The sequence below is a fragment of the Oncorhynchus clarkii genome, chromosome 5 (genome assembly GCF_045791955.1).
Source record: "Oncorhynchus clarkii lewisi isolate Uvic-CL-2024 chromosome 5, UVic_Ocla_1.0, whole genome shotgun sequence".
Classification (NCBI taxonomy): Eukaryota; Metazoa; Chordata; class Actinopteri; order Salmoniformes; family Salmonidae; genus Oncorhynchus; species Oncorhynchus clarkii.
The window spans coordinates 82,644,065-82,658,859 of record NC_092151.1 but is presented as its reverse complement, the minus strand read 5'-3'; the positions used below and the strand labels follow the sequence as shown (position 1 = coordinate 82,658,859).

General features: G+C 42.2%; 2 protein-coding genes across 2 annotated transcripts in view; both read left to right on the top strand.

The window, feature by feature from the left end:
• The window catches only part of LOC139409777 (collagen alpha-1(XXIV) chain), a 74,976-nt gene extending 70,914 nt beyond the window's left edge, over nucleotides 1–4,062 (top strand). Inside the window, exons 30-31 of the mRNA XM_071155155.1 lie at nucleotides 1,982–2,221; nucleotides 2,429–4,062. Coding sequence (XP_071011256.1) covers nucleotides 1,982–2,221; nucleotides 2,429–2,575 — 387 coding nt within the window. The 3' untranslated portion in view covers nucleotides 2,576–4,062. The remainder of the gene's footprint in view (nucleotides 1–1,981; nucleotides 2,222–2,428) is intronic.
• Nucleotides 4,063–4,923: 861 nt separating this feature from the next.
• LOC139409463 (zinc finger HIT-type containing 6) overlaps nucleotides 4,924–14,795 on the top strand; it is a 46,743-nt gene continuing 36,871 nt past the window's right edge. The window contains exons 1-5 of the mRNA XM_071154639.1: nucleotides 4,924–5,163; nucleotides 5,445–5,510; nucleotides 10,497–10,603; nucleotides 10,782–10,867; nucleotides 14,201–14,304. Of these exons, the coding sequence (XP_071010740.1) occupies nucleotides 5,048–5,163; nucleotides 5,445–5,510; nucleotides 10,497–10,603; nucleotides 10,782–10,867; nucleotides 14,201–14,304 (479 nt within the window). The 5' untranslated portion in view covers nucleotides 4,924–5,047. The remainder of the gene's footprint in view (nucleotides 5,164–5,444; nucleotides 5,511–10,496; nucleotides 10,604–10,781; nucleotides 10,868–14,200; nucleotides 14,305–14,795) is intronic.

Below are 14,795 nucleotides of genomic sequence, written 5' to 3'. Positions count from 1 at the left end.
TGCTCACTCTGATCTGAAGAAACACAAAGAAACATTACAAGTCCACTTCGGGTTACCTTTATCGACTCAACAGCACCAACCATCTTTTCCACCCAACCTGAAACCACCCATGGATCAGCCAAAAGGCCTGGTTCCACCCTCTTCAAAAATCTCACTCCCACTGGACCAAACTTATCTTTATCATAACCATGTCCATCAATGCAAGGCTCGGGCTCCGAGTTCCTCACAACACCTTCTACCACTTCCATTTCACCTCCAGAACTCAAACTGGCGTCCGGCTCACTCTGTTTGAATTTGACACCAATCTTCCTCGATATACCATCTCCCTTGTTATTGCTCGCTTCAACAGATTCAGACCCATTCTCTGCCTCCCTCAGTCTTTTCAATATTCAACTTTTCCAAGCCGACATCTCTTTTTAGCGAGAGACCTGCTAAGCCCTGTAGTCCCTCTACCTCTTCTTCGATGGTGTTTACCGGCGGTTGGCATCCAATGTTAATGCTGCATTGCCGACACCAGCTGGACAGGGTATTGAATATGAAACGAACGAAACGACATCATACAAAATGAAGCACGTCAACTAAGAAAACCCATCCCACTTCTTCAGTCACTGTCCAAAATACATCCCAACACAGGCTCAGGGGCCTGTGATGGCAGAACATTCACCGACAGGATTTCATGCACGGCCTCGGCTGGGAAATCACGAAGATCCAAAAAAACTTACGGCGGCATTCAAAATGATTCACATTTTCTTAGACTTCTTCTCTGCTGGTGCTGTACAGTTTATGACCATTGCAATCGATAATCCAAATTCCCCTTTTTAACATGTAGCAGTTCACTATCCCTCAGTAGATGAGAAACCTTCACTAGTCGTGATAGCTAAAAATGATAATCAGTCTCTGTCACTGGTGTAATGTCATTTTTATTACATCATCATTTCTCATTCAAAATGTGTTCCTACAGATGTAGGCCTAGCCTATAGAATATTATTACAGAATATGCAGAAAGGAAAGGGAAAGGGGGATACCCAGTCAGTTGTCCAACTGAATGTATTCAACTGAAATGTGTCTTCCGCATTTAACCCCTCTGAATCAGAGAGGTGCAGGGGGCTGTCTGAATCAACATCCACGTCTTCGGTGCCCGGGGAACAGTGTGTTAACTGCCTTGCTCAGGGCCAGAATTACAGATTTTTACCTTGTCAGCTCGGGGATTTGATCCAGCAACCTTCCGGTTACTGGCCCAACACTTTAAATACATCCTCCAATTGGAACGTCGGCCTAAGCCCTACACATAGTCTCAAGAAAATGTTATATTTTTAATACCCTCAAACACCAACTTAGCATACCTCGTTTCAAAATTGGCCCACATCACTGTCAATCGTGAATGATAATTCTTCACGACTGTGTAGGCAAGCCAATCATTTGATCTCATTCAGTTTCATGGGAATATGCATTTAGATCTGTTTGAATTACTGTTTGGTGAGCAAATTAGAGTAGATGGTGTTAAACTGTTAGTCTTTGTTGTATTTTGTTTTAATCAAAGAATATATCCTTCCTTGTGGCACGCGCTGTTTGTTGAGTGTTGGCCGCATTAGGAAAGAAATGTGACTATTCAGCTTCAGCTAACCATCATAAAATCTCACTAGAAATGAAGAGGTGTTTTTGGCGTAAAAAGTAACATTACGCCAAAATAGTAACTATGCTATGCTTTTGTATTAGGTTCTGTTATGTAAAATACTAATTCATCATTTTGGGATCTTGTGGGACATTGATTCAGCTTCAGAAATCATTTTCCAGAAAGATTTTTCCCAGCTCCGTGTATTCTCAAATTTGAAAGAGTAAGGGAGTGCCGCTCCCTTGTGTTCCGGCAGCATTACTCCCCTGGTCTCTGTATGCATCTGTTTGCTGAATTATTGAGCAGTGAAAGGTATCATAAGAGATGCCTCCGTTATCCCCACTAACTCTTACCATGCTCCCTCCACAGCTGTCGTTCGGTGTGCATAAGGTTCAGATGAAGTTCCTCCACCTCTTGAGCACAGAGGCCAGTCAAGACATTACCTTCCACTGTCTGAGTGACCCTCCCTTCAATCCCACAAACACCTACGGTGCTGACGACCCAGGACAGGAGTATCAGGCCAGACCACCAAGGTTTAGGGGATGGAATGGACAGATGTTTGAGGCAGACAGTCTACTTGAACCTCACATGCTACTAGACGAATGCAGGGTAAGGAGCCGGAGAGAGGAAGAGATATATGATGATTTCACTTCAGACCTGGGCCTGCATTCATAAAGCATTTCAAAGTAGCATTGCTAATCTAGGATCGGGTCCTCCCTGTCCATGTAATCTTATTCATTATAATCTAAAAGGCAAAACTGATCCTAGATCAGCACTCCTACTTTGAGACTTCATATTGTATATTTTCCCTTCTAGATCCAAGATGGCAGCTGGCACCAGTCACGCTTCTTCTTCCATACTCAGGACAGCTATGAGCTCCCCATCATTGATATACAGGAGCAACCTTTGTCACAGTCCAACGATCTGCACCACCTCGAGGTGGGACCTGTCTGCTTCCTGTGAGGTCATTATCCATCGCTAGCCTGCCTGTCCAAAATATAAACTATAAAAAACGAGCATGGCATAAGCAGGCCAAAATGGCTGCTCACCAAACCAAAGAGAGATCTCTATAAGCCCAAGCAGAGTTGGTCAGGTCTGCTCCCCCACTTGGGAGACTCTTTATGGAGTGTTAGCGAGTGTCAAACGCCCTGTCCAATGGAATGGCAGACTTCTGTGGAAGAACTCAGTCCATAGCAAACTAGGCCAGCTTACAGTAAGATGGCCTCAGGAGAGCAGTGTATACCAATATTTATCAAATAAATGTGTAAAGTGTGTCTGTTTGGTTTTTGTTTTTCAAAAGGTGCTTGAGTTCGTTGGACAGTTGGTCCCTGAACTCAGGACAGGGCTCATCCACACAACATCGTCCTAAAACTCAAATCCTGTGCCTCCCTCCCTACTGCCCACCCCCATCCTCCTTCTCCCCATATTCACCCTCCCAGCCATCCTCAGAAGGGGCCTAGCTATCTGAAGGAAAGCTCTAGGGGCTTTGTAACAGGAATACTGTGCAACAAAAGCTTCCTAAGAGTGCAATAGCTTGTGAATTAAGAGTGAGAGATTTCATATTGCAATTTCAATCAAAGGTCAACTGCCAGCTCGGACCGCAATTATGTTTATTTTTAATGTTTGAATCTGTTGTCCAACACAGCTGGATGTTTACACCTTGGGTAAGTCCAAAATTGCACCATATTCCCTATGTAATGCACTAGGTTTAACCAGGGCACATAGAGCTCAAATGTAGTGCACTATATCAGGAATATGGTTCTATTTTGGACACTGCCCTTGAAAGATGGTGCTCTACCTCCTGCTTTTATGCCTTCTATAGGTGCTAGTGTCAAGTAATTATTTGTCCTTATGTGCCGGTTACATCAAGATCTGTTGTAAGAGTACTTATTTGAAATTTATATGAAACATTTGTTGATGAATTACATATTTTTTAGCTTTTACTCTTCATTTTATTTGGTAGGTGGTAACGTAACCTATCATTGGTGCTGCAACAGACACAAGAGCGTGAGACATCAGTGAGTTGTGAGACATTTTTCCTGTGTATATTTTGACATTATATTGTTGATTATTTATATCCTTTGTTTTTGTTCACATTACTGTACCCCAATAAATTATACTCTCAGAGATCTATTTGGTCAACTCCAACTTAGTCCAAATAACTATTTATGTAAAAAATTGTATTTGTATACTATGTACACACATTATGTGACTGTTCATTGTATATGTTCACATTCACTACAATGGGGGTTGATAGCTCATACTGGCAGCTAGCATAGGCCAGAGTCAGAACACATCAGAAATAGCAATGATCTTGTTCTTAAGTTATGTTACGTTGAAAAAAGTGTAATTAAATAAGTAAATGCTCTCGAGGAATAAAGTTAAAATTGTGTAAATATGAAATATATTGACATTAAATAAATGAAATGTTTTAATCCCAAAATAGTAAATACCGTCTTGTTATTTTGTTGATGTTCATAAGAGTATTTCTGAAGTCCAACAGTGACCTGGTTAAAAACTGCAATTAGAGATAGCTACTTATCATTAGCAGCGCAACTTCAGATTTCCAATACACATAAGTCTCTATTATTTTTCCAAATTTTGAGAAGTCCAAGTCCAACACGCCCCTCTGGCATCAAACTCGAAAATCTGTTTTTCATTGAAATGGTTTGAATTCTTGACACCCACTCTCTCAGTTCCAGCAACATTTAAACTTTGCTGGAAGCTGTATAGATACTGGTAACATGGAGAGTTACTGGTAATAAGGAGGGTTTTTTTACGATTAAAAACAATGCATGAAATGTAGGCTACATATAAACATCACTTGGGCTTTTCCTTCTTAACACAATACTAGCATGGACCTTTAAACTTGACAAAGATCCTATGGAATGACAAGCACTGTGTTACCATGTAAATAAACTATGAGAAACAAAATGGCTGACTTCTCTTGAGATAGATACTAAGAACAGTTTGGATTCAGATGTTTGCTCCTGTTTGACCCAACTTTGATACTGTTGCTTTTGTCTCCTCCAAACAAAGATACAAGAAAAACAATGCATATTTTGTTAATTTCTTTTCATTAGACATCAGCTCATCTCTCCTGGGCCTGGTCAGTGTGGGTTGGAAAGGCTTTAGTTTTATAATGGTCAGCTTCAGTCCTCAGAACAACACAGCTCTTATTGATGTACATGGGCCTACACACAGAGTAAGAGAGAGAGGCTGGCTGACAGACTGACATGCAGCACATGATAGAGGGGGGATCTTCCACGCATCAAATGTCCTATATTACACGAATACCAACACCAGAGGGCGCTTTTGTGCATTGTCAAGACAAACCGGAATACATCCGTCACATATTTTTCTCCACGTATAGCGGAAGACGGTAAACTTCAGACTGCTTTGATTGAAACAGAGGTTCGAGAGTAATTTCTAGAAATGTGTACACGTATGCTGCCTTCGGTGGATACAGTCGCAGCTGCTGAAAGCCACATCGAGAATGACCGTCTGGGAGACGAACTCAAAGGAAACAAAATAAAACTATCCCTGGCAAAGTAAGAAGGCAGCTAGCTTGCTAAGCTAACTCTTGGTGGGCTAGATGGTGTCTAGCTCAATAACACAGCAAGCTAGCTTACCTAGCCATAGTGATTACTACTATCTTACCTTGCTATGTCTCTGAATGTATGTAAAATAATTGTGGCAGGTTATATTTGTAGCTAAAATAACAAGCTATCAGGAAAGCACATGGGTTACCACGTGCTGTGATCTCCACGCCCCTTAGAGTCTGGCGATGTCGAGTGTTTGTTGAACATGATTTATCATTTATTTCCTACAGTTGTGGTGTGTGTGGCTCTGAAGTGGCGAATTATAGATGTCCCGGCTGCCTCAAACACTCGTGCAGGTAAGAGGAGAGACATCTTGTGCATCTCAATAGTATAAAGTGACTTGCTCTCCCTTTAATTAATGTGCACTGATAGGAAAGACAATGGGAAGCTGTGAGGTTCTGTGTTATACACTATAGCCCTTACCATATCATATGTGATGGAATATTATTTGCTGTTTTCGAATTGAAGCAACCCTAACAAAGCTCTCAATTCTATATTCCTTGTGTCCTTTCTTCTCGTCTCCTTAAAACTCAAGCTGTTTATAAGACTATGGCTGCGTGTCCCCCAATTGGCCCATTTTCCCCTATAGGTCTATTGCACTACTCAGGCTCTGGTCAAAAGTACTGCCAATCAGCCCTGGTCAAAGGTAGTTTACTATATAGGGGAAATGGTGCCATTTGGGGCTCAACCCATCTCCCCGGGTGTTTTATAACAAGGTCAGTGTTTAAAATACATGTTTTAAGATTTGGTGGTGGGCTAGACTGCACCTCCTCCAAGGTCAGAAATTGAGTGGGTAACCCTTCTACAGCCAAGATGAGAGTAAAGCTGAAAATCCTTTGATTAGGCCTAGGCTATGTAACAAAAATGTGAAGGTAGGCTATTCTTGAGCGCTCTCTGTGTAGGTATGTGCAAGTAAGACAATTGCATCAGTGTTTTTGAAAGATGGACATGTCCAGGTGATTCATCTCAGCTGTGGTATGAAGCTATCAAATCCAAGTACCAGAAAGCAAGTGAAGCCTACTTAGAAATACCTTTCAGCTTTCAATCTCAGCCTGAATGGCACTATCAAAATGGCTCCTTCTCACATCTCAATAAGATTTAGAGGTAATTTGCACATTTCTCAAATGCCTCCCCATTGTTGTGGGCAGCCATTGACATTCCCCAAATAGTTTGTGGAGATGGTCTGAAAGACCCCTGCCAAGTACCTCTGTCAGCAAGTGTATGAAATGGATTGTGACTTGTGAATGTCTGTTTGGATCACATCCCAACTGTTCATTAAATAAACTAGGCCCTAGAGAGAACCACACCAAGATCCCTTGACATTATTATGGACGTTTTCATTTAGAGTCTGCAGTCCTACCACGGATGAAAATGGGACTACAGATTCAAATTAGCTACACTACATATGTGGACACCAACCTGTTGAACATCTGATTCCAAGATCATGGGCTCTAATATGGAGTTGGTCCCCCAATATGCTGCTTATAACAGCCTCCACTCTTCTGGGAAGGCTTTCCACTAGATTTCTGTATGGACATTGCTTTGTGCAAAGGGGCATTATCCCGCTGAAACAGGGAAGGGCCTTCCTCAAACTGTTGGCACAAAGTTGGAAGCTCAGAATCATCTAGAATGTCATTGCAGAATCGTCTAGAATGTCATTGTATGCTATAGCATTAAGATTTCCCTTCAGCGGAACTAAGGGGCCTAGCCCGAACCATGGAAAAACAGCCGCAGAACATTATTCCTCCTCCACCAAACTTTAGTTAGCACTATACATTCGGGCAGGTAGCATTCTCCTGGCATCTGCCAAACCCAGATTAGTCTGTCGGACTGCCAGATAGTGAAGCGTGATTCATCACTCCAGAGAACGTGTTTCCACTGCTCCAGAGTCTAATGGCCGCAAGCTTTACACCACTCAACGCTTGGCATTGCACATGGTGATCTTAGGCTTGTGTGCGGCTGCTCGGCCATGGAAACCAATTTCATGAGGCTCCTGACAAATAGTTATTGTGCTGACATTGCTTCCAGAGGCAGTTTGGAACTCTGTAGTGGGTGTTGCAAACGAGGACAGACACGCTTCAGCACTCGGCGGGCCCGTTCTGTGAGCATGCGTGTCATTCCACTTTGCGGCTGAGCCGTTGTTGCTCCTAGACGTTTCCACTTCATAATAAACTAATCAAAAAAAGAAACATCCTCTCACTGTCAACTGCGTTTATTTTCAGCAAACGTAATGTGTAAATATTTGTATGACCTTAAGATTCAACAACTGAGACATAAACTGAACAAGTTCCACAGAAATGTAATAATGTGTCCCTGAACAAAGGGGGGGGTCACAATCAAAATTAACAGTCAGTATCTGGTGTGGCAAGCAGCTGCATTTAGTACTGCAGTGCATCTCCATATGGAATGCACCAGATTTGCCAGTACTTGCTGTGAGATGTTACCCCACTCTTCCACCATGGCACCTGCAAGTTCCCAGACTTTTCTGGGGGGGAATGGCCCTAGCCCTCACCCTCTGATCCAACAGGTCCCAGACGTGCTCAATGGGATTGAGATCCGGGCTTTCCGCTGGCCTTGGCAGAACACCAACATTCCTGTCTTGCAGGAAATCAAGCACAGAATGAGCAGTATGGCTGGTGGCATTGTCATACAGGCCTCGGTGTAACGCTCATTCCTTTGACGATAAACGTGAATCCGACCATAACCCCTGGTGAGACAAAACCGTGACTCGTCAGTGAAGATAACTTTTTGCCAGTCCTGTCTGGTCCAGCGACGGTGGGTTTGTGCCCATAGGCAACGTTGTTGCCGGTGATGTCTGGTGAGGACCTGCCTTACAACAGGCCTACAAGCCCTCAGTCCTACAAGCCAAGCCTCTCTCAGCCTATTGTGGGCAGTCTGAGCACTGATGGAGGGATTGTGCTTTCCTGTAACTCGGGCAGTTGTTTCCATCCTGTACCTGTCCCGCAGGTGTGATATTCGGATGTACCGATCCTGTGCAGGTGTTACACGTGGTCTGCCACTGCGAGGACGATCAGCTGTCCGTCCTGTCTCCCTGTAGCACTGTCTTAAAGCATGTTCGTTCAATATGGTTTTTACTCTGTTACACACCCTTATCAAAAAGAGTATGTGGGAATTGCAATTTATTGCCCTGGCCACATCTGCAGTACTCATGCTTCCTTGCAGCATGCCTAAGGCACGTTCACGCAGATGAGCAGGGACCCTGGGCATCTTTCTTTTGGTGTTTTTCAGAGTCAGTAGAAAGGCCTCTTTAGTGTCCTAAGTTTTCATAACTGTGACCTTAATTGCCTACGGTCTGTAATCTGTTAGTGTCTTAACGTCCGTTCCACAGGTGCATGTTCATTGTTCATGGTTCATTGAACAAGCATGGGAAACAGTGTTAAACCCTTTACAATGAATATCTGTGACGTTATTTGGATTTTTACGACTTGTCTTTGAAAGACAGGGCCCTGAAAAGGGCCGTTTGTTTTTCTGCTGAGTTTAATAGGACATACAGTTAACCGGGGCAGCTCTAGCAGGGCAGAAATTTGATAAACTGACTTGGGAAGGTGGCGTCCTATTACGGTGCAACGTTGAAAGTCACTGAGCTCTTCAGTAAGGCCACTCTACTGCCAGTGTTTGTCTATAAAGATTGCATGGCTGGGGGCTCAATTTAATACACCTCTCAGCAATGTATGTGGCTGATTTAGCCAAACCCACCAATTTGAACAGGTGTCCACATACTTGTGTGTTTGTTGTATGTGGTCCCTAACAAATAAATAACATGGATGGGATGGATGAAAGGGCACATTTGGGCTGGTTGAAATTAATGAGTGTTTTAAGCCTTGAAGAATGTGACTGACTGCAAAACAACTTTCACACGTGTTGGTTAGTATCTATTCTTTCAAAACATTACTGCACTGGTGTATGTATTGCCCTGATCACCGGAGGTATAGCTTGGATTAGCTTAGGTCAAATAATAAGTGTACATTTGTGGACCTTGGAGTTAGTAATAATATAAACTAGCTGGTGTCAACCAGTTATAGGCCTTGGCGTTAGTAATAATATAAACTAGCTGGTGTCAACCAGTTATAGGCCTTGGAGTTAGTAATAATATAAACTAGCTGGTGTCAACCAGTTATAGGCCTTGGAGTTAGTAATAATATAAACTAGCTGGTGTCAACCAGTTATAGGCCTTGGAGTTAGTAATAATATAAACTAGCTGGTGTCAACCAGTTATAGGCCTTGGAGTTAGTAATAATATAAACTAGCTGGTGTCAACCAGTTATAGGCCTTGGAGTTAGTAATAATATAAACTAGCTGGTGTCAACCAGTTATAGGCCTTGGAGTTAGTAATAATATAAACTAGCTGGTGTCAACCAGTTATAGGCCTAACTCGTTTATTTATTTAGTTCCCTTACCCAATCACTCCGCACACAGTGAGTCTCAGGTGAAACCGACGCAGAGGATTTCAGTCTGTCAGAGGAGAGGAAGAGAAGGGTCTTCCTTCAGTGGCACGCAGACATTTCCTAGCATGCAGTGAGACATCTCCAGTCTGATTTATGCCTCTATGTCATTCTGCCTTCTATCCCCAGTCTTCTGTTCTCCATCCTTCTATCCCCAGTCTTCTGTTCTCCATCCTTCTATCCCCAGTCTTCTGTTCTCCATCCTTCCATCCCCAGTCTTCTGTTCTCCATCCTTCCATCCCCAGTCTTCTGTTCTCCATCCTTCCATCCCCAGTCTTCTGTTCTCCATCCTTCCATCCCCAGTCTTCTGTTCTCCATCCTTCCATCCCCAGTCTTCTGTTCTCCATCCCCAGTCTTCTGTTCGCCATCCTTCCATCCCCAGTCTTCTGTTCGCCATCCTTCCATCCCCAGTCTTCTGTTCTCCATCCTTCCATCCCCAGTCTTCTGTTCGCCATCCTTCCATCCCCAGTCTTCTGTTCGCCATCCTTCCATCCCCAGTCTTCTGCTACCATGATGCAACTCTACCCATAGTGAAAGACGGGGTTCTGCTCTGCATTTTCCAGACCTGCTGTTAGTTCTAAGTAGCCACTTTATTAAGAAAATTGCAGAGTTTGTATTCTACAATGTGCCTAAATGGATGCTTTGTCCTTGGACATACAGCTGATACTGTGTCAGTATGTTGTGTTCATGGATGAACCAAAACCTCTACACAGCTTCTTTTCTCGCTATAGTTATAGTGCTGACTGTACCAGAAGAGCAAACTTTGATAAAATGTTATTTAAAAATGTCCTCTTTTTATTTTTTGGATTTTTAACCTAGCTTACCCTGTGTGAAGAAGCACAAAGAGGAGTCAGGATGCAGTGGAGTTCGAGATAAGACTGCCTTTGTGGCCCTGTCCAATATGGATGAGATGAACCTACTCAGCGGTGAGACACTCCCTCTGCTGTGTGTGTGTGCGCATGCATGCGTGTGTAATGGTCAAAGGTTTGTGGATGGCATGACTCCCTAGAAAGCAATGATTGTTGCTGAGTGAATGGACTATCCTGACTAAACAAAGATTCATTGAATTGTGTGTAACTGTGGTCTCCTTTGTGGCCCTGCTAGACTACAGGTTCCTTGAGGACACGGGGAGGCTGGCAGACAGCGCCAACAGAGATTCCCTGGTCCGCGGCCCTCCTGTTAACTTTAGAGTAAGTCATTCATCCACCACCTCTCATTTAATTGATTGAATTTGTGATATATTTATATCAGACAACTCTACATGGTGAGGGAGAAACTCACATCAACCACAAGTTTGACAGTGGGACTGGCGGGGTGACGGAGTAGGATGATGATTCCTTCTATCGGGCTCACACCAGAAAGACTTGGAGAGTGTTATGCTTGTCTAAACCGCAATGTTGATTTCTATTTTCATAATATCTTTGTGTTTCTTGGAGCACACTAGAGCATTTTTAACTTGCCTCACAAAATCTTTTTTGGAAATAAATTCTTTATATGATTTAAATTGTGTGGTTTTGGGTTTTCTCTCTGTGCCTCCATGGCTCTTCAGGTAACTGTGGTTTGAGCAGAGCTGGAACCCATAACCACAGACATTCATTGAAAATGGCACTTTCAGGGAGCGACTCAGTCTGCCAGCCCAGTCCTTACCTGGATTCATTTAAGACTATTACATGCAGCATTTTATAATGGCTTGAGGTAATGTGTTTTTGCTTCGGTCTGATTCAGTGGTCACAAATCTATCAATAAAATAAGAATGATACTTCTTAGCGAAATAGCGGGGAAAGTCTGTCTGTCTGGCAAGTAATGTGAATGTCTGGCAAGGAATGTGAATGTCTATCTGGGCTGTGGCCTTCCAGAACCTTCTACATGTAATGGTCTAATATCATACAAAGAGACGCTAGCGTCCCACCTTGTTCGATAGTCTCTTTATATCCAAAAACCTCAGTTTTGTTAGCGTTTTCTTCAGTAATCCACAGGCTCAAACGCAGTCACAACAGGCAGACAAAAAAAATCCTAATTGTATCCGTAAAGTTCATAGAAACATGTCAAACGATGTTTATATTTAATCCTCAGGTTGTTTTTAGCCTAAATAATCGATAATATTTCTACCGGACAATAACGCTGTCAATATAAAAGGTAAACAAGAAAGGCACTCTCTCGGTCGCGCACATGAAAAAGCTCTGTGACACTGCAGGGTCCACTCATTCAGACTGCTTTTACTCCCTCATTTTTCAGAATACAAGCCTGAAACAATTTCTAAAGACTGTTGACATCTAGTGGAAGGCATAGGAACTGCAATTTGAGTCCTACGTCAATGGATACTGTAATGGCATTGAATAGAAAATGACAACAAAACAAAATCCTACTTCCTGAATGGATTTTTCTTATGTTTTCACCTGCCAAATCAGTTCTGTTATACTCAGATACTATTTTAACAGTTTTGGAAACTTTAAAGTGTTTTCTATCCAAATCGACCAATTATATGCATATCCTATCTCCTGGGCCTGAGTAGAAGGCAGTTTAATTTGGGTATGCATTTCATCCAAAATTCCAAATGCTGCCCCCTACCCTAGATAAGTTAACTACACATGGTTGATGATATTACTAGTTTATCTAGCTTGTCCTGCGTTGAGTATAATCGATGCAATGCCTGTTAATTTATCATTGAATCATAGCATACTTCGCCAAACGGGTGATTTAACGAGCGCATTCGTGAAAAAGCACTGTCGTTGCACCAATGTGTACCTAACCATAAACATCAACGCCTTTCTTAAAATCAATACACAAGTGTATATTTTTAAACCTGCATATTTAGTTAATATTGCCTGCTAACATGAATTTATTTTAACACGGGAAATTGTGTCACTTTTCTTGCGTTCTGTGCAACAGAGTCAGGGTATATGCAGCAGTTTGGGCCACTTGGCTCGTTGCGAACTGTGTCTAGACTTTCTTCCTAACAAAGACAGCCAACTTCGCCAAACGGGGGATGATTTAACAAAAGCGCATTTGCGAAAAAAGCACAATCGTTGCATGAATGTACCTAACCGTAAACATCAATGCCTGCCTTAAAATCAATACACAGAAGTATATATTTTATATATATATTTTATAGTATATACCTGCATATTTCGTTAAATGAAATCCAGGTTAGCAGGCAATTTTAAACTAGGGAAATTGTGTCACTTCTCTTGCGTTCATTGCACGCAGAGTAAGGGTATATGCAACAGTTTGGGCCGCCTGGCTCGTTGCAAACTAATTTGCCAGAATTTTACATAATTATGACATAACACTGACGGTTGTGCAATGTAACAGAAATATTTAGACTTATGGATGCCACCCGTTAGGTAAAATACGGAAACGGTTCCGTATTTCACTGAAAGAATAAACGTTTTGTTTTCGAAATTATCGTTTCCAGATTTGACCATATTAATGATCAACGGCTCGTATTTCTGTGTTTATAATTAAGTCTATGATTTGATAGAGCACTCTGAGCGGTGGTAGGCAGCAGCATGCTCGTAAGCATTCATTCAAACAGCACTTTCGTGCATTTGCCAGCAGTTCTTCGCTGTGCTTCAAGCATTGTGCTGTTTATGATTTCAAGCCTACCAACTCCCGAGATTTGGCTGGTGTAACCGATGTGAAATGTCTAGCTAGTTAGCGGGGTGCGCGCTAATAGCGTTTCAACCGGTCACGTCACTCGCTCTGAGACCTTGAAGTAGTTGTTCGCCTTGCTCTGCAAGGGCCGCGGCTTTTGTGGAGCGATGGGCAACGATGCTTCGTGGGTGACTGTCGATGTTCCTGGAGCGAGGAGATGGACGGAAGCTATACTGGCAATACTAAAGTGCCTATAAGAACATCCAATAGTCAAATGTATATGAAATACAAATGATATAGAGAGAAATAGTCCTATAAGTCCTATAATAACTACAACCTAAAACTTCTTACCTGGGAATATTGAAGACTCGTGTTAAAAGGAACCACCAGCTTTCATTTGTTCTGAGCAAGGAACTTTAAACGTTAGCTTTTTTACATGGCACATATTGCACTTTTGCTTTCTTCTCTAACACTTTGTTTTTACATTATTTAAACCAAATTGAACATGTTTGATTATTTATTTGAAGCTAAATTGATTTTATTGATGTATTATATTAAGTTAAAATAAGTGTTCATTCAGTATTGTTGTAATTGCCATTATTATAAATAAAATCGGCCGATTAATCGGTATCAGCATTTTTTGGTCCTCCAATAATCGGTATTGGCGTTGAAAAATCATAATCAGTCGATCTCTAGTCATTATGGTGCTATCCAAGTATTAATAAGTAAAGGGGTATCCTTTAAAATCAAGGTGAGGAGAATGAGTTCTTGGGTGATTAGGTTCTGAGCCAAGAACAGCCGTTTCTAGTGTCCTTCCTATTTTTTTGTTGTCAATTAACCAGTTGCTTAACCAGGTAGTTACGAGCAGATGTTTGTTTATGTAATGTCCTTGCTCTCTCGCTTGATCTCCCCTCTCGCTCGCTCTCCAGGCTAAGAGACTGACAGCCCAGGCGAGGAGGCTGAACATCACGTTGAGGTTCCTTCCCAACACATTCACCAAGAGCAGAGAGAACTCCACCATCTGTCTCAAGAAGTAGGTTCCTCTTAGACATCAGGGCCATGTTCTGTAGGATACAACATACTAAAGTGTTTTATAAGTTGTTTTTTGCTCAGAGAAGAAACGCAATGTTTGCGTCCCCTCTTTAAGAGGACCTCTAAACATTCAGGTGGCTCTTTGACTTAAATCCAAAACCCATACTAGCACTCGACTCTATTTATAGCAAAGTTTAAAAACAACTTCTATGTTCAGTAAGGTGGTTGAGGATCCTCGTGTTGAGATCAGAAGTGTTTTTCTGCCACAGGATGGCGCTCTTAAGTTTTCACAATTCCTCACATACAATAACAGTTGTTTTTAATGTATCTGTGGGGCATCAGTCCTCTGCATGTTCATGAAGGCACTACTCAACTCTGTATACCTATCATGTGCTGTTTAGTCTTGAGAAGGCCTTACGGCTCAAGTGTGTGTGTGTGTGTGTGTGTGTGTGTTAGCTCAAATTTTGGACATGTTGGACAAAGACTTGAAGC